The 22,738-nt window shown below is 46.1% G+C and overlaps 1 protein-coding gene across 4 annotated transcripts; it reads left to right on the top strand.

Moving 5' to 3' along the window:
- Positions 1-1,248: 1,248 nt before the first annotated feature.
- On the top strand, positions 1,249-21,041 carry LOC120659414 (ubiquitin-like domain-containing protein CIP73). 4 transcript variants are annotated; one of them, XM_039937546.1, is made up of 17 exons: positions 1,258-1,614; positions 3,921-4,061; positions 5,368-5,490; positions 6,288-6,405; positions 6,917-6,997; positions 10,015-10,127; positions 10,224-10,265; positions 10,346-10,489; positions 10,577-10,661; positions 10,741-10,922; positions 11,994-12,158; positions 12,246-12,317; positions 12,400-12,511; positions 13,194-13,583; positions 19,744-20,084; positions 20,170-20,276; positions 20,646-21,041. In XM_039937546.1, the coding sequence occupies exons 3-17, from the start codon at positions 5,374-5,376 to the stop codon at positions 20,656-20,658; spliced, it is 2,082 nt and encodes a 693-aa protein (XP_039793480.1). In that variant the 5' UTR covers positions 1,258-1,614; positions 3,921-4,061; positions 5,368-5,373; the 3' UTR covers positions 20,659-21,041. The 4 variants fall into 4 exon arrangements, with proteins under 4 accessions (XP_039793479.1, XP_039793480.1, XP_039793478.1 ...); XM_039937544.1 differs by having other exon boundaries at positions 3,921-4,084; XM_039937545.1 differs by lacking the exon at positions 3,921-4,061 and having other exon boundaries at positions 1,249-1,614.
- Positions 21,042-22,738: the final 1,697 nt, after the last annotated feature.

Raw genomic sequence — 22,738 nt, 5'->3', positions numbered from 1 at the left:
GTGCTAACTCACGGTTTTGATCTCTACTGACGTGATGAAAATTTACTTGTGGTAGCTTATGAGCTTCCTCCAGCGCATCAAGAATGATGAAAGTAGAGGACGATCTCTGGGTATCTGGCCAGGTCAGGTACTTGATTACTGATGCACAATCCGATTCGACAACAGCAGGCGAGGGGAACCACTCCTCAGCAAGTGCAATACCCTCTCGGCAAGCCAAAGCTTCCACCTGCTCGGCTGAGCCCGCAGCGGCAAAGTACTTCCATCCAGACAGGATCACATGACCCAAGTGATTTCTAATGACCACGCCAATGCCAGCCTCACCGGAGTCCTCCGAGAAAGCTCCATCTGTATTTATCTTCACCTAGCCACTTACAGGCGCCTGCCACTTTTGTTTGGTTTGCTTGTGATCCCTGGCATGGGCATTGGTTTCAGCCATCAGGTGTTTTCCTTTCCTGTCCTCTCCCCCTTGTTTTTAAATATTTTGTAGAGTATCCCAATATCCAGACAGGAAGGTAACTGACCCCATAATAGGCATCCATTTACCTGAATGCGTGACCTTGTTCCTCACAAACCAAGCTCTCCAAAGAATCAGGAGAAGGCGTGCAGCAGTCCCGCGTCTATCTTATTTATGAGTAGCAAGAGCCAATCGGCGCCTGAGAACATCTCTTTTTATAACTTATGATGTTATATTATTGGGATGTTTTTCTTCAAAAACAGACCTAATCAAAGGTCATGCTTGATTGACAAAACTAACTTATTTATTCAGAAATGAACTCGATATCAGGGATGAGTCGAGTTAGATTTCATTAAATATTATTGAGCGGCGCCTGAGAACATCTCTTTTTATAATTTATGATGTTATATTATTTTCAAAAACAGACCTAATCAAAGGTCATGCTTGATTGAAAAAAACTAACTTATTTATTCTGAAATGAACTCGATATTAGGGACGAGTCGAGTTAGATTTCATTAAATATTATTGAGCTGCAGTGGGTTTTTAGCCCGAGTCCGTCCGGTGTGGTGGTTGGGTTGATTTTTTTTTCTCGAATGGGCCTCAATCAATCCTAGTATTGGGTATCCTTCAAAACCCTCATGATTTATCAGGACTCCCTATACACCTTTTGGGTATCCTTCAAAACCCTCATAATTTATCTGGGCTCCCTGTACACGTTTTCGCCGATAGAGAGAGGGTTTTGAAGTGGATCGGGGACGGGGCGGTCCCCAAAAATCGACGGGAATACGGGACGGAGCCATTCCACTCACGCGCGCTTCACGCGCGGGTTTCCTCTCCTCCCTACTCATCCCAACTCGCTCATCTTTCTTCCCCTCCTCTCCCTGCCGGGCGGCGGCGCATCTGTCCGATCGCCGGTGAGGCAGCGGCGGCGGACGGCCTCCCTCTACCCCGTGTAGGAAAGCAGGCGCCCTCATATCCATCCTGCACGCATCGGAGGGGAGGCCTGCCCCCTCCTATCTCGTCCAGGGGAGCCCCGGGTCCTCCTGCACGCATCGGAGGGGAGCCCAGGGACGCCGCCGCGCGCCCTCGTCTCTCGTCGGCTGCTTCTCGTCCCCGTTTCCTTCTCCTCGGCTGCCGGATCTCGAGTTTGTTTGCCCAAGGTATGCAAACCCTAGAACTGCGTATTTGTTTTGTTTTTTGTCATTTCTTTACACTAGATGTGAAAGAGTAGCCATTATGATGTGATTTGTGTTTGAGCCATGTTATGGTTTGGTCAGTAAACCCTAGGCTCCAAAGATTTGTGCTTAGGCCATATTAATTTTATCAGTAAACCGAAGGCTCCAAAAGAATTGCGCTTCCGCCATGTAGGAGTACAAAATGCAGAAGGTGTTGCAACTTGCAAGACGTTGTCAAAACATTGCGGTAGGTGTAGCATGAGCACATGGCTTTAGGGGTGAAAGCGGGACTGACTGGCACTGATTCCTGCTTTTCCTGTCTGATTCCCATAATCCCATTTTAGTCAGGAAAAATCCGAAACCAATCGGAATTTGGTGACCAAGATGCGGGAACAGAAACAGAATTGGTTTTGAGCTTTTCCTGACCGTTTCTTCAGTTCCCATTTTGACACGGGAATTTCCAGTTTTGTTTGTTTCCTTCCTGTTTTTCCTAGGCCGCCCAAACACAGTTTGAGCTTTGACTTATCTGTCTCTGAGCCTGGCCTTCAATATTGACCGCCGGCCCCTCCCATCTCACCTAACTGCGCGAGGTGGGATAAAATGTGGCACCGATAGCTGCTAGCTGCTGCTGCGGTGCTGCCTGCCATGATGAATTAAGAATGGGTTGCATGTGCACGGGGGCCCGCTTGGGGGTTAGGTAGACCGGTCTGGTCGGTGCGATAGTAAAGGGGCAGCACCTGCACGCTAACAACCAATCGGAGGAGGCCATAGCTAAAACGTGCACTTTCTTATATTCCTTTTTCCTTTTTTGGCTGGGACTATATAATACTATAAAAACTTATATATTGGCCTTTGAGAGGTTATAGGAAGGGTTGGGAGCGACTGTTGTATATCATTTGCATCTGGATTTTCATTGAGCTGTCATTTGTATCCATTATTTTTAGTTGAGTGCTGGAGGTTATGACTATATGTTCCTGATTTTTGTTATCTGTTCCCGACCGATATCGGCATGTTTCCGTTGGAATTATTTCGTTTCCGACATCTTGTATATCCATTTTTGCTTTTCCAACCGAGCATTCCCAATTTCTTTCCCGTTCCCAAATAAAAAAGTGAAAATGAAAGTGGTTAGGAACATTTCCCGACCGTCGCTGACCGCTTTCATCCGCACATGGTTTTGTATTGCGATTTGTTGTTGAGCATGGCATGGGGACATATTAGTATCTTCTTTAATACTCATGATCATACGTGAAAGGTCACTGTGACATTGTTGGCCTTAAATCCTGGATCCACCATGCCTATGTCTTATGCAGTTGCTATAAAATCTTGATTATGCTGGTCTTGCATTTGGGGTGGTGGAGCGACTTTGTCTTGTTTGTGGGGGGCTGGCGATTGGGTGGCGTCCTCGGGTATCTATCTATGCGCACGCTGCGGAGAAAGTCTGCTAATTGTAGGGATTAGAGATGTTTATGGCAATGTGGATGTTTCTGTTTTGGGTACCAGCGTTTCTTTGCAGGCAAGTGGGCATGGCACTGTATTTACATTATGGCTATTGAGGCGGCCTTTCTGTTGGGATCGTCTCTTAATGGCTCTTAGCGCCGGAACATACGTTTTACAGAACTGATAAATCACATAGACTAAATAACACGCATCAAAATTTTACAGCAGCTGCATAAGACATATGCATCCCATCCTGCATGGTGCATGCTAGCCTGTCTCATGAATTTGAAATCAATTTCCTAAAAAACTAGGTGCAAGAAATGCCATATTTGTGTTCGTAAATTCCACTGCACTGGCACACACACTTTTCCGCTAATGTTTTGTATGGGTCTATTATTTCCATGGTTTTTTTTTGGGGGGGGGGGGGGTGAGGCTATATTTAGTATTTTAGAAGTTGACGGTGCTATATTGTTTGATGCTTGTATTTCAGATATCTTTAGTTGATTACCTTCTCTTTGTACTGTTACTTTCTACATCTGCTTTCCTGTTTAGTGCTACCTATTACTCCCTCTGGTTTTTTTACATGTCACATTAGGTTTGTCCTAAGTCAACCTTATTCAATTTTGACTAAGTTTATAGAAAATATGAAAACATCAATACACTATCAAATATATGCATTATCAAAATATGTTCCATAGTGGATTCAATGAAACAAATTTGGTATTTTAGATGTTATATTTTACTATAAACTTGGTCAAAGTTGGACAAATTTGACTTAGGACAAAGCAAATGTGACATGTAAATAAAAACTGAGGGAGTACCATAAATCACCATCCTTTTATTCTCCTCTGCAGTCTCCGGCTCTCCGCTTTATCCAGCTCCTGCCGAGGAGTTTTGTTAAGATCTAGCTCCCATGGAGGAGTTTATTAAGATCTAGATCTCCCTGCGAGAGAGCCGGCTCAAGCTCCTCATTCTGGTGCTATTACATATATAAGGTCGAGTTACTCCATAACCTGAGGTGAACTATATCATACCATTGAGCATGCTTGCGATTTGTTTTGCTACTAGTTCTCCAATCTATGTGAATTTGGTTGAATAAATAGATGCTTTTTGTTACTTGCATCATCATCATCAACAACAACAACAACAACAACAACATAGCCTTTTGTCCCAAGCGAGTTGGGGTAGGCTAGAGATGAAACCCAAAAGACACAAAGGTCAAGGTTCAGGCACGTTGATAGCTAGTCTCCAAGCGCTCCTATCCAAAGCTAACTCCTCAGAGATATCCCAATCTTTAAGGTTTCTCTTAACCGACTCGTCCCAAGTCAGTTTAGGTCTACCTCTACCCCTCTTTACCTTATCAACATATTTTAGCACCCCACTACGCACAGGCGCCTCCGGAGGCCTCCGTTGGACATGTCCAAACCATCTCAACCGATGTTGGGTAAGTTTCTCCTCAATTGGTGCCACCCTTACCCTTTCCCGAATAGCTTCGTTCCGGACTCTGTCCCTCCTTGTGTGCCCGCAAAACCACCGTAACATCCGCATCTCTGCTACTCAGTTGTTGGACATGTCGCCTTTTTGTGGGCCAACATTCAGCACCGTATAACATTGCCGGGCGAATCGCTGTCCTATAGAACTTACCTTTTAGCTTTTATGGCACTCTCCTGTCACAGAGGACACCAGAAGCTTGACGCCATTTCAACCAGCCTGCTGAGATCCTATGCCTAACATTTTCATCAATGTCGCCATCCTTTTGTAGCATCGATCCTAAATACCGAAAAGTGTCCTTCTGGACCACCACTTGCCCATCGAGACTAACGTCACCACCCTCATGCCTAGATGCGCTGAAATCGCACATCATGTACTCGGTATTGGTCCTACTAAGTCTGAACCCTTTTGACTCTAATGTGCATCTCCACAGCTCTAACTTCCTATTTACTCCTGCTCTACTCTCGTCCACTAGCACCACATCATTAGCAAAGAGCATACACCAGGGTATATCACCTTGTAAATAAGGGCTCAATGCCGACCCCTGATGTAGGCCTATGTTAATAGGAAAGTCAGTGGTGTCGCCGCCACATGTCCGGACAAACGTCATCGCATTCTTGTACATATCCTTGGTGAGGGTAATGTACTTAGTAGGGACTTGCATTATTATAAAGACAAAACACCTTGGATGGTTAGGCTACAAAGTCCTACTATGCCATTGAGTTCCCCGTTTTCTTCTGTTTGAACTAATTTTATTTGATACAAATTATATGAACTTGCTTTTTATGGATCTAAATTGGTTTTGTACAGGAGACCATGGAGAGTACTTCAGATATACAGATGCAACATTGCCCTGAAGATTCTGAGACTACAATTGAGATCAAAATCAAGACCTTGGATTCTCAGACATACAATTTGCGTGTGAATAAATGTGTATGTTGATAACACATATCTCATAAATTGCATGTTCATACAAAACTTTACATAATACATGAGTGTTATTTGCACTGTTACTTGTGGTTGCATACTTTTTGGTGAGAAGATAGGGCTTTCTCCTTGCAAGTTTCTTGTTCACAATCACAGTGTTTTCTGAATTACACAAAAACGGCTTAACTTGGTCAATTTTCCAAGTAACTTTAATAATATCTGCAATATCCTATGTTTAATCATTTTCGTGACATTTGGTATTTTGGTCTGAGGCCATTTCTTAATGTGGCCAAACATTTGGAAGTGCACTTTAATTCCTATTAGTAAGTTTTAGAAATATTTAATGTGCATGTAAGATAGTCTTACTCATTAGGATATGGTAGGCTATTGGCCTTTGATTTGGATTGTTCCCCAAAATGTTTAAATTAGCACAAAAACTTTTGAGTAACTTTAATCAAGGTATTTCCTTATAAATCCGAAACAAAACAATCCGAAACAGTTTTGAAAATTCAATTGTCACCTTGTAGCTAGTTATTTTTTCTCCGGGTAAGTAGCTAGATTGTGGTTGTTCGAAGCATTTATAGCTCTGATAAATCTGCGGGTCCTGGATATGTTCGTGCACATGGCCTTTTGTGCGACTGCGTGCAGTAGAGCTACCTCTGAACCTCAGTGAAAAACACAATAAATGAAATGAAAACCCAAATAGTTGTTGCAGTGATTATAAGTTTTTTACATTAACCCCTGCACCCTTCGTTTTTGTTTTTTAATGCATGCCACATGCTAATCCGTTGTCCCATTTACAGGTGCCGGTTCCTCTGTTGAAGGAAAAAATTGCTACTGTAACAGGAATATTGTCTGAACAGCAACGCTTGATTTGCCGTGGGAGAGTCTTAAAGGATGATGAACTCTTGTCTGCTTATCGTATCCTTTTGTACTTAACCTTTACATTCTTTATTCTATTTTTTATATTTGCCTTTTGAGATATGCTTACTCCATCTATTGAGAATGCCCTATGTATTTGATTGCTAGATGCCGTCAAGCACATTAAATACTGTCATACTTCCGAAAATTGCTTGTGTTGGGGTTTGATTTGTTACCACTTTGAAAGAAAACCTGTTTTTTTTTTTATGTTCAATTTTCTTTCATTCAGTCTTTTTAGTTTCAAATATCCCCTCCAATCCAAATGTAATGCTGGTTAAACATTCGTAGATTTACCGTCGATAATGGTGTAGAAATAGAGAAGAATTATTAGTCAAAAGGGAAATCTTGTTTAGTGCATTGATAAGCAATATGGATAACTCACATCTGTTTTATGTCCCTTATTTATGCTGTGTCCCCTGTATATTGAGCATAGGATCAAATTTTAGTTACTATGAGGAGTTTAATCATGTCAGTTATACAATACGTTGCTTTTCCCTATTGATATTTTTAGATGTTGAAGATGGTCATACATTGCATCTTGTTGTCAGACAACCAGGACAGTCAGCTCTGTCAGGAAATGCAGGAAGTGAAGGTTTGTATTGTAAATTTGTGTGGCTCTGTTAACCAGTTAAAATTTCTAAATTGAATAAAGCATATTTTTTAATTTGAAGCCTTCAATCTTTCAAGATGTCCGATATTTGTGGAGGTATTGTTCCTATTTTACAGTTAACCTGTTGAATTATGTTGACGCCATCAGGGTTTTCACTATCTCTATGTTTTGTTCACATGCTATAACAGCGTTTTGATGGCTTAAATCCTTATACAAATGCTGTGGTTGTCATGATCATCAGTTCTAGTGTTTTGGTGTCCCACAGAAGTTAACATAGCATCGCCTTCCATTGGAGCAATTTAGTGTGTGGCGGCAGCTTTTGCCACAACTCATTTTATTTTTTGTGTCCAACTATTAGTTTCATATATACTCCCAGTACTGCAAAATACTCAAAAGTATTAGTATTGGATCTGTTTTCTCTAGGAACACACGCAAACTTAACAAATGTTGTCTTGTGAGGTACTGCTTTTAATTTTTTTATTAATAGGTTTGCTGCTCTAGTCATTCCTATTTATTTACTTCTCCAAGATGTAAAATTTGCACTTCTAATACCTATTACATGCTCATTAAGACCTTGGAATGTTATCTGTAGCGTAAGCTAATTTCATCTTTTATGCTTTAGATCTTCCATATGTGCATTATGTTTTAGTTTGTGCCATTGACTTAATATTTCAGCTTGTGCTATGTAGCAATTAATACACTCTCAGCCTGTTAGAGGAGTCAAGGCCAGATGTTATGGTTGTTGTTGGATAGAGCGATTGCGGAGGAAGAGAGGGGCTGCTGTGCTAAGTACCCGCGGAGCTACAGTGCCCGCGGTACTGTTCACAGCAGTGCTACGGCGGCGGCTAGGGTTGCGGGGGCGCTAGGAACGCCGGCCGCGGGGCTTTGCCCACGGCCGGCAAGAGGAAAGGGATTTCCTTCTAATCTCTTGCTTGATTAGATTGATACATCTCCTCTCCTTATATAGAGAGGTTTACTTGACCCCTAAGCAAGCGACTAATTAACCCTAATGGGCTAAGTCTCAATAGGCCCTTGACTCCTCTAACACTACACCCCACCTGGACATGCAGCTCGTCCTCGAGCTGCAACCTAACAATGACGCTAACAATGACTCCACTAGACGCAAACCGAAAACCTAAGAACAAGCCTTTTACATCTCGGCTTATTTTAAATAAACCGCAATTCTTTATTTTTGACTCTTGAAGATACGGCGGACACCCTCCTTGTGCTGGGCCTGCACGTAAGTAGCCGCCTGGATCCCATGGAGACCATCGGAACGAGAGGGGAGGACAGATATCGCCACCGGAAATAAGTCGCAACAATGACCAGCGGAGACGTCCTCGTGGCGGCCGGTGACGGAACGTGATGGCGCTAGGCGATGTGCCTCCGCCGATGACAAGGAGGAAAGCGCCTCCCCTATCGCTGCTGTAGAATTGGAGTTCGCTACCCAGCGCGCGCTTGAAGACAGCGGCGAGTTGGCGCGGGCGTTGGTGGCCTTCCGACGGGACAAGGTCGCGCCCCCATTTGCCGAGGTCGCGCCCCCAATTGCCGATGTTGATCGCTGTCAAAGCCGCCTCTTGCATCTCCAAGCTCATCTTCTGCAGCCGTCGCCGCGCTAGGAGGCCGCGTGCTGCAGCCTGCAGCCGCACCGCCGCCAACACCTGACGGGTAGGCATCTTCCCCGCTGGCTCCGTCGAGATGTCTGCCGGTTGCTCGATCTACTGCGACTTCTCGCCCTCGGCTTGGATCTGCTGGGTGCCGGTTATGGTGGTTGCGGGCGGCTGCTCGCCCGCGAATGAATGTTCTGGCGGAAGGCTGATGGCGGGGAACGCCGATTGCGCGCTCGCAAAGGAGAGCGCTGGCGCGCCCCGCTGTGTGCCGGCGAATGGAGGCGCAGGCATGCCGAGGACGAGGCCCGCCAGTTGCGCGCCCGCGGATGAGGGCGCCGGCACGAGGTCGATGACTGGAGACACCGGCTGCGCGCTCACGAAGGGGAGCGCTGCTGGCAACTCGTGGAGGCCGCTGTAGCCAGGCAGTCCGTATGGTAGGAACGGCGGCAGGCACTCAACCGGCGCAAGGGCTACCGTCGGCGGCCACCCGGGTGTGGATGGCGGGCACACGGACGGCGACGGCGGCGACCACACGGGCGGCGACAGCGGCGACCATACAGGCTTCGAGGGCGGCCACGCGACTGGTGCCCGGGCCGCCATCTGTGCGGAGAAGTCGTCCACCTGGCGCTGCATGCCGTAGACGGCCGCCGTCAATGCGGGGAGGCGCAGACTGCTGCGCAGGCAGCGGCGGCGTGGTGGCAGTGGCGGTGTTGAAAACTGGCGGCGCGGTGGGTGCACTAGGGCCAGCCATGGCCGCCGTGGTGTGGAACAAGGACGCCGCAGCAGGGGCAGTAGAGTGGGCAGATCGGGGCCTGATCTTTGATACCAGATGTTATGTGCGTGGTGGGATTGAGAGGATTGTGGAGGAAGAAGGGACGGCTGATGCCGCGCTACAGTGCCCGCGTGCTACAGTACCGCGGGTACTGTTCGCGAGATGGCGGCTGCGAGGGCAAGAGAGCGGCGGCTAGGGTTGGGGGCGCTGGGAACGCCGGCCGCGGGGCTTCGCCCACGGCCGGCAAGAGGGAAGGGATTTCCTTCTAATCTCTTGCTTGATTAGATTGATACATCTCCTCTCCTTATATAGAGAGGTTTACTTGACCCCTAAGCAAGCGACTAATTAACCCTAATGGGCTAAAGCCCAATAGGCCCTTGACTCCTCTAACACAGCCACATTCTTCGAGCTAAACTAAATTATTTGCTATTTGAAGGACTTGTCTCTGATGATCCGATCTTTGTTGGGCTCGTTCCAGAATCCTATAGCCTGCAACATGACTACACGAGTTATTTCTAACATTATGGGCATATTAGCTTTACATTTCCACATTGCGTCTTAGAACTATTCCATGTTCCCTTATGGATTCGAACTTGTAAATTTTTACAATTTTACAGCTAACCAATCAAATTCTGGCCGTCGTCGTGGTCCCACTGTAGCAAGAAGTGTTGTACTTGAGGCTGTTAATGTGGATCCTGGGAGCGGTGAACTCCCAGCTTTTCTTGGCCAGGTGATATTTAATTCCTATGTGCACCCTTATTTAGCTGAAGAAGCTATAAGTTTGACATGTGGCTTAATTATGTTCAAATTTGTCGTCTTCTGATAGATTCTCCAAAGCATCATTGGAACAATCAGTACACAATCTTCGGTAATCCATGGATCTTAAAGTAATTTAGATTATTTGGACTGTAACTAAAGTATTTTTTTGAATAACTTCTCTGACACCAGGGTGTACCAGCATCTTCTGACACCAGACCTTCAGAGCCTACACAATCTTCCATCCCAAATACTGTAAGGGTTGAACTTGACCAAAACCAACAAGCTCCTCTGCTTTTCCCGTCTGAGCCAGCACATGGGTCATCACAACCAAATGTAAATATTTGTTTGATCGGTGTCACATACTAAGCTTGATTCCAAAATATCATGATATATTTAACCCATTTATTCCTTTGTTGGTAGGTCATCCCTGATGCCTTGACAACTATGTCACAGTACATTGAATTTATGAGGGACTCATTTAGGAGGGAAGGCTTTAATCACGATGGTCTGACTTCATTCTTCTATGAGCTACATCCATTATGTGGTCTACTTAAGATTCACGTCCATTTCTCTTTTTTCTACAGGACAAGCAGAGGGTAATGTGGAAAACAGAACTGCAGGAAGTACTAGTGTTGGTGGTACACAAAATCAGGAAAGCCAGCCTGAATCAGCTTCTACACTTGGGCTTCATACTGTATCTTTGCTAGCTGAAACTATGCAGTCTACAAGGCAAATCGTTGTTGAACAGGCTGGTGCAATGCTATCTGTAAGTAACATCTTTCAAAATCTTGCTGGCACCAGTTAGCAAATTTTAATTAAGCTATCTGATACATAGTTTAATGTCTTCTGTTTATTGCTATCAAGTTGAGGAACGGTGCATTACTTGATCTGTACTGATAATAAACCTCATCTATGTCTGATAGCCTACCCCAACTCGCTTGGGATAAAAGGCTATGTTGTTGTTGTTGTTGTTGTTGTATGTCTGATAGTAAACATATAAAATTCTCAATTCTTGCTATTTTGGTGATGGTAAATGTTCACGGACCGTCAGTTGTCACTTTGTTGAATACAGTAACCAATAGTAGGATAATATCGAGAGCTCTATAGTGGCATCTGGTTTCTTAAGAATCCCCTGGTTAATACACGCTTTTATGTACCTTGAAGTAACTTATCGAAATAATACACGGTATCATGGTCAATTAAAAACGGAAGCATATACACTTGATGTCCCCAGTTATTCTTTATAAATGGTTCTCGTTATCTATTTGGTCAGTTTTGTAGTATCAAGGAAACTTGCAGTGTTTGTTAGCATTAATCTTGTTACTAGAGTGTGTCCTGGTCCAGCTAGTGTTGGTTGACTCCTATTTGTGCTGGCTAGATTTCAGCTGATCATATGGCATCAACTGCATTAATTCGGAGGATATCACGGGAAGGTGTGCAGCCTTGTATCCTCTATATATATGTGATAGAACGGTGGCTTGAGTGGCCGCATTGACCAAAAGCTTCTTTTGTTGTTTTGTGCTTGTGTCTGTACACTCAAAGAGAGGGGGTGATTCCTGACAGTGTTGATCATGACTGAACTATAACAGTGCTTTATTTTGATAATAAGCTATCTGTTAAGTCAGGAAATTGAATGCGGGGTCTAAATGTGTTAACTCCTTCAGCATGTATACTGTAGCACTCAATACGAACGAATTATTTGTGATCTTTTCCAAAAAAAAAATGATTTCCATGCATGACTCATGTATTTTTTATTTGAATTTTGTTGCATCTATTTAATTATCTGCTTATAAACTTTTTGTCATTTTCAATTAATACTCTTGACACATCAATCCAGCAACTCTCAGCTCAATTGGGAGGTCTTCAGAATGTAACTGATCCTGCAATACGAAGGGACCTTCAAAGTAGTGCAATTCGCTCTGGATCTCTCCTTCATAACCTTGGTTCTTTGCTTCTGGAACTTGGCCGCACCACAATGTTGCTTCGTATAAATCCTGTATCTGTAGGTTTTCTGTGACAACTATGCTCAACTTATTTCCTCTTGGAAATTGTTTATAATTTTGTATTGATTTATTTTACCTTCGTTCAGTCAGAAGCGGTTGTAAACTCTGGACCAGCTCTTTATATATCTCCTTCAGGACCTAATCCTCTTATGGTTCAAGTGAGTTATTAAACATTTAAATCTAACATTCACAGATAACGACCTTGTCATGTTTGCCTGTGTGCTAACTTTTTTTGTTCAGCCTGTTCCGTTTTTTCCAGGAAGGTCTGTCCAGATGGGTACATTATTTTCTAGTCTTAGTTCCCAAGGTTCTGTTCTTCGTCCAAGAGATGTTGATATCCATGCCCGTACAGGTGAATAATGTTATTATTGTCTGTTCCTTAAATTTTCCTCTTGGTATGACATCATCTTGCATCAGGCATCGCATTTCTTTAACTGAATTTACATGTAAATTAGTCACATCACGTCTAACTAGTAACTTTAAGTATGCTGACCTCTTTCATATGGGTGAACTGCCTTTTTTTAAGACTAGTGTCAATCAGGGTCGTGAATTTTGGATTCAATGTCTACAATATTAAATAAATAGAATATTTTCTTCTATAGCATTTGAGGAGTACTTTTCATCTATACTGCCAGCCAGTGTCAATGAGGACCAAACCCCGTGCCATTGACTGGCTTGGTGGTATGCATTAAAAGCACCGCTTAGGTGGTGGTATGGAATCCCCCAAATAAATAAGTACAAGAAGAGTGGGCCTGGCAATAGATAATTTATACGTTACAATCTGCGGATGGTTGAAAACTTGATATTGGATCATGGAGGATTTCAGTCTGAGATCTTCTCTGCATGCTTTATAAACCAGAACAATTTGGTGCGTTCCCCCCTAAAAAAGGGATAAGTTGGGTGTGTCAGTTGAAATTACTTAGTAGTTTGCACAATTGGCAACTATACTACACTTGTTGTATCTTAGTGTCTGGCTTTTCTTGAGTACACATTACTTTTGTTATGGCAGTTAAACACTTTATTTTTATTGTTAGGTGGGTCTGTGCCTGTAGCCAGTAACCCAAGTGAGCCGGTTGGTGCACAAGCACAGCAACATGCGACTAGGGCAGGAGATGCTTCACATGCAAATACTGGTGAAGCATCTGCAGGGCTTGGAGGTGGCACTCCTTTTTCTGTGGAGTCTGGAGTTAGACTATTGCCGCTTGGAACAGTGGTTGCCATGCCTGCTGGCATCAGTCGTGCTCCATCAGGGTCTTCTAGTGGAGGTGTTAGTATTATCTATCCACTGATCACCAGAGTTCAACAAAGAGCAAACACTAGTGGTAGTGATGAACGAAATGGTCAATCTCCAAATGAACCTGCTCAAAGTAACACCTATCCTAATCAACGATCAATTCCTCAGTCATCTCAAGCTCATGAAGCAGGTGAGTTTTCCTCACTTCCATCTTTTTTTTACCTTGTTTTAATGTGTTGCATGTCTTCAATAAACCAACTAGGGAGCACAATGTGGTTGGACTGGCCCTGGTTGAGCTGATATTGAATCTGACCTGGCAGTGACTTATTTAGCTAGCAGCAATCAGATTAAGCTATGTTTTCAATTTTCTTTTGAAAGAAACTTCGCTTAACTGATGACTTGAGTCAAATTACTGGCTATCATTGCATAGACAATCTAGCGCTTGACCCTGCCTGATGGAGAGAATAATGGCTTGTATTCCTCCAAACCCTAGAAGGGTGGGATATATATAGATCCTATACATGGGCCTCTATACATGGGCTCACATATACACCGACACACCCCCGCAGTCTGAACTACCGGTGCAGCGGTGTTCAAGATTGGACAACAAGAAAGACAACCCCCCCCCCCCCCCCCCCCCCGCAGTCTGAACTACCGGCGCAGCGGTGTTCAAGACTGGACAAGGAGTACAAAGGGCAAATACCCCCGCAGCCACAACTAGCCACCGGCTACGTTGAGGCTGGGGCGGAACTCCGAGAAGGTCGAGGAGGGCAGCCCCTTGGTGAAGATGTCAGCAAACTAGGAGGTAGTCGGGACATGGAGTACCCGAACATCGCCGCTGGCGACTCTGTCGCGCACGAAGTGTAGGTCGATCTCCACATGCTTCGTCCGCTGATGCTGGACGGGGTTGGTGGAGAGATACACGGCGCTGACGTTGTCGCAGTAGACGAGCGTGCTCTTGGCGAGCGGGCTGTGGAGCTCCGCCAAAAGCTGTCGTAGCCAGGACGCCTCCGCCACGCCGTTAGCGACAGCCCGGTACTCCGCCTCAGCACTGGAGCGGGAGACAACCGGCTGCCGTTTGGACGACCAGGAGACCAGGTTGCCGCCCAGGAAGACGGCGTAGCCGGAAGTGGAGCGACGAGTGTCCGGGCAGCTAGCCCAGTCAGCGTCGGTGTAGACCACCAGCTCAGCAGAGGACGAGCGGTGAAGCACCAGGCCGAGGTCCACAGTGCCACGGACGTAGCGGAGGAGACGCTTCAGCGCAGCAAGGTGTGACTCTCGGGGATCATGCATATGGAGACAGACCTGCTGAACAGCGTAGGTGAGGTCCGTCCTGTTGAAAGGTACTGCAAAGCATCGGCCAGACTCTGGTAGGCAGTAGGATCAGCCACCGGATCACCCAGATCAGCAGACAGCTTCGCCTGAGTGTCGACAGGAGTGGAGCAGGGCTTGCAATCAGTCATCCCAACCCGCTCCAGAATATCAAGGGCGTACTGCCGCTGGTGAAGGAGAAGACCAGACGGGCGAGGCTCAACAGTGATGCCCAAGAAGTGGTGGAGCTGACCCAGATCCTTCATAGCAAACTCTTGCTGCAGAAAGAAGACACTCTGAAGCAACTGCTGACGGGAGGCAGTGAGCACAATGTCATCGACATAGAGCAACAGATATGCAGTCTCAGCCCCACGACGGTAGATAAAGAGACGTGTCAGATTTGGACTCGGTGAACCCCAATGTCAGCAAGAACGTGGCGAACCGAGAGTACCAAGCCCGAGGAGCCTGCTTCAAACTATAGAGACTTGTTGAGCCGGCAGACCATATCCGGACGACTCGAGTCCACAAATCCCGCTGGCTGAGAGCAGTAGACAGTCTCTGACAGTGCCGTGAAGAAACGCATTCTTCACGTCCAGCTGGTGCACAGGCCAAGAGCGCGAGAGCGCAAGCGAGAGGACCGTGCGCACAGTAGCAGGCTTCACCACTGGGCTGAAGGTCTCATCATATCCAGACGAACGCGGCACGAGGTTCCACGTCTGGTTGGCAAGAAGAGCTGCGTACTCCTCTTCCATTGCGTGACGCCAGTGAGGATCCGCCAAGGCGTCGCGGACAGAGGAGGGTATCGGAGTCCCGCGGCTCTCGGTGGCGGAGAGTCGCGACCTGAGACGCCATCCACCGAGTCACCATGGGATGGATATGCCGAGGATCCCGATGGACGACTGGCGGGTGGTACACCGCCGGCTCGGCTCGAGAGGGAGTCGGCGGCGGCGACGGCTCCGGTGTAGGCGTCGCAGGAGCCTCCGGAGCAGGAGGCGGCGCCGGTGTCGGCACCGAACGACGCCGGTACACCTGCACCGGCTCAGCGTACCGCGGCGGTGCCGGTGTCGGCGCCGAACGACACCGGTACACCTGCACCGGCTGAGCGTACCGCGCAGGTGCAGGGGAAGGCACCGGGGCCGCGTGTGGCGCAGCAGGAGACACCGGGTCCGCGCGCGGCACGACCGGAGGTCCGGGGGCCGCGCGTGGCGCAACCGCGGGCACTGGGGCCGCGCTCGGCGCAACAGGGATCACCGGAAGCGGTGTCGGTGTACTGGAAAAACCTGCAGGGAAAGGGCAGACAGGTAACGGTGGCTGAACCACCGGGTCAGTCGAAAACAGTGAATCCAACTCGGGGTCAGGAGAAGGTGTGGACGACGGACGGAAGAGACGATACCGGCATCAGGAGTGGTGTGGAAGGAGGCACCCGAGTCGGCGATCCACTCAGTGCTGACCGGCGGCGTCAGTCCCATGGTACTGAAGGACTGCGCCAGAGCGGCCTGGTCCCACCCCCCAGGCCAGGTCGGCTGCTGGCTAGCCTGAGCGGGTGGGGTCCAGGACGGCGCGAAGAGGGGAGCAGCACCGGTGAACATGACTGCCGACTGGAGCTGAGGACGAGGCCCCCCTCCCGGACCTTAGAACGGCCACATCGAGATGCCCCCTGACCATGGGTTGCTGAAGGATGGCCAGGGCGTACCTCCATGGGCAAGGGCAGGAGCGGGAGCCGGAGTCGGCGCGCCCCGAGGGCCCCCACCGGTACCGGTACCCCCAGGAGCAGGGCCACCAGTACCACCACCACCCCGTTCCCCCGCCGCCGACGTCCACGGCCCCTCCCCACCTCCGGTCTGCCCGGCGGGAGCAGCACCAAGGAGCGAGGTGGCAGGAGCGGCGGAGGAGGCTGGAGGAGCAGCGCCGAGCACGGTGGGGGTGGGCGAGGACGATCCGGGCGCGAGACCCCTGGTGATCTCCTCGAGGGCGAGGTCGTCCCGGACCTGATGATGGAGAGAATAATAGCTTATATTCCTCCAAATCCTAAAAGGGTGGAATATATAAATCCTATACATGATCCCAACACTGCCATAGCTTGGGATCATATAACAAACTAACAATGAGCTTTCTCCTAAGTCGATTAAGGAGTTTGTTACAGAATTACAATTGCGAGAAACAGCTGAACAGGAGATAAACCAGATACAACTAACATCGAAGTGCTCAAATCTGATTCTCTACATGAATATGCATTACCTTTTCTTGGCCGTACTTTGTTTTCTAGATGCTTTTCATAATGAATGTTATGGTATTGCTGTACTATTCTTCATTCAGGTGATTGATATATTTGGTTCACTTGCTGGCGCGACTAATGTAGGGTTCGAGCGAGTGCACGGGGGTTTTGGGTATGGTAGCAGGAGTCAAGAGGGGGAGGATGTGTTGAACTTCGCATTAGCCTACGACTGTTGATAGCGAATACCGTGTTTAAGAAGAGGGAATCCCATCTTGTGACGTTTCGTAGTGGACAACACTCGAGCCAGATCGACTTTATCCTTGCTAGGAGGGAGGATAGACGTGATTGCTTAGATTGTAAGGTGATACCTGGGGATTGTGTTGTCCCTCAACACAAGCTTGTGGTGGCGGACTTTCGTCTTCGGGTACGTGTCCACCGGGACAAACGTGCCAAGATTGCGAGAACAAAGTGGTGGAAGCTTAGAGGGGAAGCGGCACAAGCGTTTAAGGAAAGGATGCTAGGTGAGGGGCCTTGGGAAGAAGGAGAAGATGCAGATGACATGTGGCTAAAGATGGCAACATGTGTTCGGAAGGTGGCCTCAGAGGTGTTTGGCGTGAGTAGGGGAGGCAAACAGGAGGGGAAAGACACCTGGTGGTGGAACGACGAGGTGCAAAGGGCTATTAAGGAGAAGGAGTGTTTCAAGCGCCTCCACCTTGATAAGAGTGCAGCCAACATCGAGGGCTATAAATTAGCGAAGAGGGTTGCAAAGCGAGCTGTGAGTGTAGCAAAGGGTAAGGCGTATGATGACCTGTATCAGCGGCTAGGCACGAAAGAAGGGGAGGACATTTATAGGATGTCTAGGATCCGCGAGCGGAAGACAAGGGACATCAACCAAATCAAATGCATTAAGGATGGGACAGATCGACTGCTAGTGAAAGATGAGGAGATCATGGATAGATGGAGAGAGTACTTCGACAAGTTGTTTAATGGGGAGAGTGAGAGCCCTACCCTTGAGTTAGATGGCTCTTTTGACGATACCAACAGACGTTTTGTGAGGAGAATTCAGGAGGTAGAGATCGGGGAGGCTTTGAAGAGGATGAAGGGAGGTAAAGCAATGGGCCCTGATGGTATTCCCATTGAGGTGTGGAGATGCCTAGGAGATAGAGCAATAGTATGGTTAACTAAGCTTTTTAATCTCATTTTTCGGTCAAACAAGATACCGGAAGAATGGAGGAGAAGTATATTAGTACCTATCTTTAAAAACAAGGGCGATATTCAAAGTTGTACTAACTACCGTGGGATTAAGCTGATGAGCCATACGATGAAGCTTTGGGAGAGGGTTATCGAGCATCGCCTAAGAAGAGTGACAAGTGTGACCCAAAACCAATTTGGGTTCATGCCTGGAAGGTCAACCATGAAGGCGATTTTCTTAATACGACAATTGATGGAGAGATATAGGGAGCAGAAGAAGGACTTGCACATGGTCTTCATTGACCTTGAGAAATCATATGACAAAGTACCGAGAAATGTCATGTGGTGGGCTTTGGAGAAGCACAAAGTCCCAACTAAGTACATTACCCTCATTAAGGATATGTACAAGGATGCGATGACGTTTGTCCGGACATGTGATGGCAACACCACTGACTTTCCTATTAACATAGGCCTACACCAGGGGTCAGCATTGAGCCCTTATTTGTTTGCTTTAGTGATGGATGAGGTCACAAGGGATATACAAGGTGAGATCCCTTGGTGTATGCTCTTTGCTGATGATGTGGTACTAGTTGACGAGAGTAGGGCAGGGGTTAATAGGAAGTTAGAGCTGTGGAGACGCACGTTAGAGTCAAAAGGGTTCAGACTTAGTAGAACCAAGACCGAGTACATGATGTGCGATTTCAGCGCGACTAGGCATGAGGGGGGAGACGTTAGTCTAGATGGGCAAGTGGTGGTACAGAAGGATACTTTTCGATATTTAGGATCGGTGCTACAAAAGGATGGCGACATTGATGAAGATGTTAGGCATAGAATTTCAGCTGGCTGGTTGAGATGGCGGCAAGCTTCTGGCATCCTTTGTGACAAGAGGGTGCCACAAAAGCTAAAAGGCAAATTATATAGGACATCAATTCGTCCGGCGATGTTATACGGTGCTGAATGTTGGCCTACAAAAAGGCGACATGTCCAGCAACTGAGTGTAGCAGAGATGCGGATGTTGCGGTGGTTTTGCGGGCACACAATGAGGGATAGAGTCCGGAACGAAGTTATTCGAGATAGGGTCGGGGTGGCACCAATTGAGGAGAAACTTATCCAGCATTGGCTGAGATGGTTTGGACATGTCCAACGAAGGCCTTCTGAGGCGCCGGTGCGTAATGGGGTTCTTGAGCGGGTCGATAATGTAAAGAGGGGTCGAGGTAGACCTAAACTGACGTGGGATGAGTCGGTTAAGAGAGGCCTTAAGGATTGGAATATCTCTAAAGAGATAGTTTTGGATAGGAGCACTTGGAGACTAGCTATCAATGTGTCTGAACTTTGAACTTATTTCTTTCGGGTTTCATCTCTAGCCTACCCCAACTTGCTTGGGAAAAAAGGCTATGTTATTGTTGTTGTTGTTGTTGTACTATGCTTTCCAGATCATCAACTGATTGCCAACTTTGCGCTAAACTATCTAGCTTGAATCAGGTTAGAGGGGTTTTGGATGTGTGGGGCTCTTGTTTTGGCTATTTGGTTTCGTTCAGTCTCAGACTTACTTGAATTTCTGTTTTCTCTGTTGAAATGGAAATGGGGTGATCCTTGTCCTGAAAAAAGATTATCACCTGATTTCCTTTTACAGGTAATTTGGAATCTCCAACTGATGTCAATGTGGGAAATGGCTCTGAGACCTCACCTGGGCAGCAGAATGGCCTGGTCACTCTCTCTCATAAAATGGACATTCTTGGATCAATGTTCCCTGGAGAAAATGTTCAAGAAAATAGCTCGAATCAGCAAGCACCGGTGGCTTCCACTGAGCAGGGAGTTGGTAGAAATCATGCAACAACACAAACACATGTGTCAGGAGCCAGTGAGGAGGCGCTACGCTTTGCTAGCATGGTCAGACAAATTATGCCATTTATCTCCCAAGTTGAAACACAGAATCAAAGTGCCCTACCAGACAGTAGCAGCACACGTTCACAGGCAAGTGCTGCTTCTGCTTGTGCATATTATGTTTTGTAAAACATTTAATCTCTTAATTGGTCTGTAACAATGGCACTGGATTCAGGCTGCATCTGGGAGTGCAAACAGAGCAAGGGATGGCCCAAGTGATTCTTCTAGTTCCCATCAACATAACCGCGACCAAATTGATGAGCCTAATTCTAAAAGACAAAGGTGGGAACACTGATCATTATAAATCAACTGTAGATGCTTTTTCTTGGATTTATTTTTTTTTATCATTGAACTTTAATGATTTGTATGGGCTCAAATGGTACCCATATATAGTCTCTGAGCCTTTATATTCTTTAGTGGTGTAGTAGGAAACTCACCTATGCAACATTGGGATACCAAATACTACTGCAGTTACAGTTATTGATCCAAGTGGAGCTTTTGACATAATTTGTATAGAGATGTTTCACTGCATTGTAGTCCCCTGAGAGCTGTGTTTGGCTGCCTTCAGTTCCTTAGAACCCTGGCTGCTTTCAGTTCTTTAGAACGCCACAAGACTTGTCAGTTGATATTTGCGGACTAATCTTTTTGCAGAACCAGCGACTGATTCAAATATGCTTGTGAGCTGAGAATCTTGCCAGTTTCTTGCCTACCGCAGCGGGTTGTCAAATCAGGAGTCGAGGCAAATGGTGAAAGTACTGAGACAAATGGATTGTAGTATATAGTCGGCATTGAGGACACTAGAGGCAACTGTGTTATCCTTCTGCGCATCTTTATAAGTTTTATTTTCGAGTGCACAGCCATACACTTGGCATCCTATCTCCAATATGTAGAAGTTCTTTATATAAAAATGTACAAGTTTAATTTTTCCAGGCTGGAATTAGTTATGTGATGAATCAAGCCTCTTGTCTGGTGGTTCTTACCGGAGCATGAGGACTTTTGCAATCAATAATATCGTTATGAGAATGTATAGCTTATGTTTTCAAGGTTTGTTGAACGTTGTGTTGGCGTCTGCTATTGCTTGCACACAGAATAAGAATTAGGAAGTTGTTTTGGTCTTTGTTCATAATTCAGCGTAGCACTGTTGGAGTACACAGGGCATGATTGGTTAACTCAAGTTATGTTGCAAGGGAATTTAACAAGAAATTATGGAGTGCTAAGAGCATCTCCAAGAGACTAGCCAAATAGCTCAATTAGGTACTTGGACCACCCGGCTGTGTGGGTGCATCCTCTCAAAATTTTAGCTAAACTAGTTAAATTTTAGCTACTCAATATCAAAATAGCTCTCCAACAAACTAACTATTCAACTTGCTAAGCTATTCGGCTCTCAAAATTAGCCCATTCGCTAGCCAAACTTGGCTAGCCAATCTGGCTAGCCAAATTAGCTGGCCAACTATAGGTCCCATACGCACGCAGAGGAAGAGTTGAATGTAGCTATTGAGGTTTGAAGTGTGGAAAATGGAGAGTATGTAGTAGTGAGATGCTCAATATGGAGTGGAATCTTTATGAAGAGACAAATAAAGAGTAAAAAATGAAGAGTCTGTCGGAGATGCTCAGTCTTGTATGTTTATTTTACAACGCTTTCTTGAAGTTCATAGGGAATTGGAACACTACTGAGCATCCTAAGCAGGAATTTGCGTTAAAAGGTTTGTTTGGTAGAGCTCTGGTTCATCCGAAAAATTCCAGCTTTGGCTTCAATGGTTAAGCAGCTTTTTGGGTGAAGCATAATCTGTTTAGCAAAAGAAACTGTTTAGGAAAATGTTTGACAAAATAATCTCTCTTTGGCGATGTGCTAATTTTAAGAACATTTTAATACTTAGGAGTTGAGGGTGGAGAAACCGGTAAAATATGATTTAGCTCCTCTCCTCCAGTGTAACCTGTTTTGGGGTTTGATGCCTCCTTTTCATATGGTCATTTTACTTTTCTGAAAAAATATCTTTTTTATATTAAGTATTGTGAAAGTTTTACTTTCATCCTTAATCTTCCAATTGGTGCAAACCAACCCTTTACTAACAAAATCGATACATTAATTATCTTCATCGTAACAACGGTTTAGTACCACCTGACAATCATTTATGCCACATAAATGGTTCTTCTGTTATTCTCGTGTAAAGTGTGTCATATTGTTTTATTTTATGGTGGCTACCATGTAAACGGTGACTATTCTATGTTGCAACTTGCAACTCGCGAATTGCTCGAACTAACCGCCCTGATGCCATCCGTCGAGCTATGTGTCTCAGCCAACGATACATGGGTTCCGAAGCAATAACAAAACTCCGACTTCAAGGGATTATCTCATCTCCTCTCAGGCGTACCCTGACGACCCTTTTGCCCCGGACATTTGGCGCAGCTACTCTCTGCGGAAGTGCAAGTTCTTTCTCTGGTTGTTGCACATAAATCGCTTAAGAACAAGACAAGGCTACTATTGCTGGGGCATGTCCGTTTTGCGCCGCTAAAGAAGACGGCTTCCACCTCTTCATTGATTGTTGTGACGGAACCGCCAAATTAAAACTATAAATTAAACATAATTACCGTCATTTGAATACATCAGGCGCATTAGCTTAATGGTTTAATTTGGCGATCCTTTCTCAACCCACGGCCCGATCGAAACAACACCGGCAGTCTTACATGAAGGTGAGCGCAGATAGTATGAGCACAACACAATACTTAAAAATACAAACACCAAA

Source organism: Panicum virgatum, chromosome 2N (genome assembly GCF_016808335.1).
Source record: "Panicum virgatum strain AP13 chromosome 2N, P.virgatum_v5, whole genome shotgun sequence".
Taxonomy (NCBI): domain Eukaryota; kingdom Viridiplantae; phylum Streptophyta; class Magnoliopsida; order Poales; family Poaceae; genus Panicum; species Panicum virgatum.
The sequence above is the reverse complement of the archived record's forward strand: the minus strand, read 5'-3'. Positions and strand labels throughout refer to the sequence as shown.